Here is a 2,385-nt window from a genome sequence, read left to right as displayed (position 1 = left end):
CTCCCAAAGTGCTGGGATTACAGGCTTGAGCCACTGCGCCCAGCTGCTTTGCCTGAATTTCTAAGTGGGTTCTCTGTATACGCCTTGTTGTACCACAATTATATGTATAAGCAGTTACAGGTGCTTTGGGGAATGAGTTAGGGAATAAAACTCCCAAACAAAACACAAACATCTCTGGGTAGCATTTGATTCCTATCCCCAGACCAAAGCAAAAATGCGGACCCAACAAAGCCAGATTGCAATCCTCGAGCCCCAAGACGCAGAGGCCCTTGCCATGGGAGCCCGACCCTCTCCTCCAGGAAGAGCCAACGCATTAAAAATAAATGGGGTTTTTATTGTGTGTCCACGAAAACAAAGGGTGGCCTTTGGTTAATCCCCCCCAACAAGATGACAAAAAGGAGGCATGCATGACAACAAGAACCATGTTCTCCTCTGACTGAGCGAGGCCTTGCCCTCCTGGACCCTAAGGGTTACAGGCAAGCAGGGCCAGGAGGCTGCCGAGGAAAGCACACTCAGGCCCCCATGGAGGGCCTGAATCTGCTGCCTCCCTGGTGGGACAAGGCAGGGGGAGCAAGCACTACTCTGGGCTAGGCCCAGCGCCCCCCAAGCAAGAACACATAAAAGCCCCTGCCCCTGCCCCTGCCCCTGCCCCCACACCCACCCCCACCCCCACTGCTAAGGCAGTCAGCTAGGACTTCCCCAGAAGACCTGGCTCTGAAGCCCAGACCCTCATGGCTCCCTCTGGAAAGGGTTGCCTTCCTCAGCCTGCATGAAGTAGTAAATGAAAAAGAGGACGATCACAAAGACCAGGAAAAGCAGCAGCTGGCCCCAGAGCGGGACCTGGTGATCCTGGCCCAGCCCAGCCCCAGGAGCATGGTTTTCAGGCCGGATGGCACGGCGGGTGAGCCATGAAGAGGAAGATGATGAGGAGGACATAGAAGAGGTGGAGGAGGAAGTAGGATAATAGGACAGGTCCAGGGAGCTCCTGGAGGCTGAAACAGGGCGGTAGTGCGCGATGCTCTGGTAGGCACTGTCCCGGCCGTACATGGGGCGTTCCCTGAGGCAAAAGAGGGGAGCAGGTGGGCCAGGAGCCTGGGTCCAGAACCAGCCCCTGTCCCTGGCCTTCCCCATACATACATACCTATCCTTGCACTCCTCTTCAGAAGACGACAAAAGGTCGTCATCACGCACCTGTAGAAGAGAGTCAAGGTGAGGGAACTGGCTGGCAGGGCCACAATGGCCCTGTCACGTCCCTCTCAAATTTCCCCAGCAGGTCCCCTCTGACCTTTGGTTAGAGGCCAGGGACCCACACCCTCCTGAATGACTCTGGGTGTTCGGCCTTTTATCCATGGGGCCTTGCTACTTGTGCTCATGCCCCAGCATCCCCTTTTGCCCCCAGGACTCTCAGGAAGAGCTGGAGCCTAGATCCCAGACCAGGGTGCAGGACGCATCCTATGTGCTCTAGTCACATAGTTCTGAGGGCTCCCCAAAGTAGGACCCTGACCAAACAGGTGTCTGCTGAGCCAAAGTCTCCCCAGAGGCCCAAGGGCCACCATTTGTACCCAGTGGCCCCCTGGATTTATCCAAACACAGCCGCGATCCCCTAGGTTGTACCCAAGTACAGTACGCCTGCCAGCCAGCTCACCTGGTGGTGGAAAGTGTCAGCATCTGGGAGTGAAGTCACAGACTGGCGGAAGCCCCTGGACGGGCCCGCAGACTCGGGCTCCCCATAAGTCCTGGTAGTGAAGTAGCTCTCTTCATAGTAGTCGTCATTGTAGCCTTGGGAAGGGGGGCAGCGGTAGCAGAGGGGGCATCGGTGTGCCCCGCCTGGCCCGATGGCCCTAATCTGAATCCCATTTCGGGACCTGTGACAGTTTCTCCCTCCTAAGGCTGCTGGAGTGGTTGGGACTGAGGTCTCAGGTCCTCCCTGTGAGCGGGGTCCCTGACGCAGTCGGGTGAAGGTGCCAGCGTGCCCACCCAACCCCTGCCTTACCCTTGCTCTGGTAGAGTAAGGAGTCCTCTTTCTTGGGAAGATCATACATATCTGAATCCCCTGACGTCGAATTCAAGTCTGGATTGAAAGGAGGAGACAGAACTGTTTGCCCCCCCCCACCCCGAGACTTCCCTCCCCTTTCCCCAGTGCCGCTCTCGACCGGCACCCCTGCCACACCCTCGCTACCTCATCCTCCCCGCGTCCCAGGCCGTCCCCACAGGCGAGGCTCTCACCAGAGAAGCGATAAGAGGAGGCAGCGGACGAGCCGGGGGGCGAGAGCCGCCGCCTCTGGGTCTCATACTCGAAGATCTTCTGCTCGTAAAGCCTACGAGTTGATCCTGGCCGGACACGGGGCGGTCAGGGCCGCGGGCCGGGGAAGGGGCGCGGGGAGG

The 2,385-nt window shown here is 58.3% G+C and overlaps 1 protein-coding gene across 1 annotated transcript in view; it reads right to left on the bottom strand.

The window, feature by feature from the left end:
* Window positions 1-516: 516 nt before the first annotated feature.
* The window catches only part of EMD (emerin), a 22,645-nt gene continuing 20,776 nt past the window's right edge, over window positions 517-2,385 (bottom strand). The window contains exons 7-11 of the mRNA XM_012002299.1: window positions 2,227-2,352; window positions 1,994-2,071; window positions 1,646-1,779; window positions 1,142-1,191; window positions 517-1,057 (exon numbers count right to left, since the gene is read on the bottom strand). Coding sequence (XP_011857689.1) covers window positions 730-1,057; window positions 1,142-1,191; window positions 1,646-1,779; window positions 1,994-2,071; window positions 2,227-2,352 — 716 coding nt within the window. The 3' untranslated portion in view covers window positions 517-729. The remainder of the gene's footprint in view (window positions 1,058-1,141; window positions 1,192-1,645; window positions 1,780-1,993; window positions 2,072-2,226; window positions 2,353-2,385) is intronic.

The sequence above is a fragment of the Mandrillus leucophaeus genome, unplaced genomic scaffold (assembly GCF_000951045.1).
Source record: "Mandrillus leucophaeus isolate KB7577 unplaced genomic scaffold, Mleu.le_1.0 Scaffold681, whole genome shotgun sequence".
NCBI classification, from domain to species: Eukaryota; Metazoa; Chordata; class Mammalia; order Primates; family Cercopithecidae; genus Mandrillus; species Mandrillus leucophaeus.
This window is presented reverse-complemented; position numbering and strand designations above follow the sequence as displayed.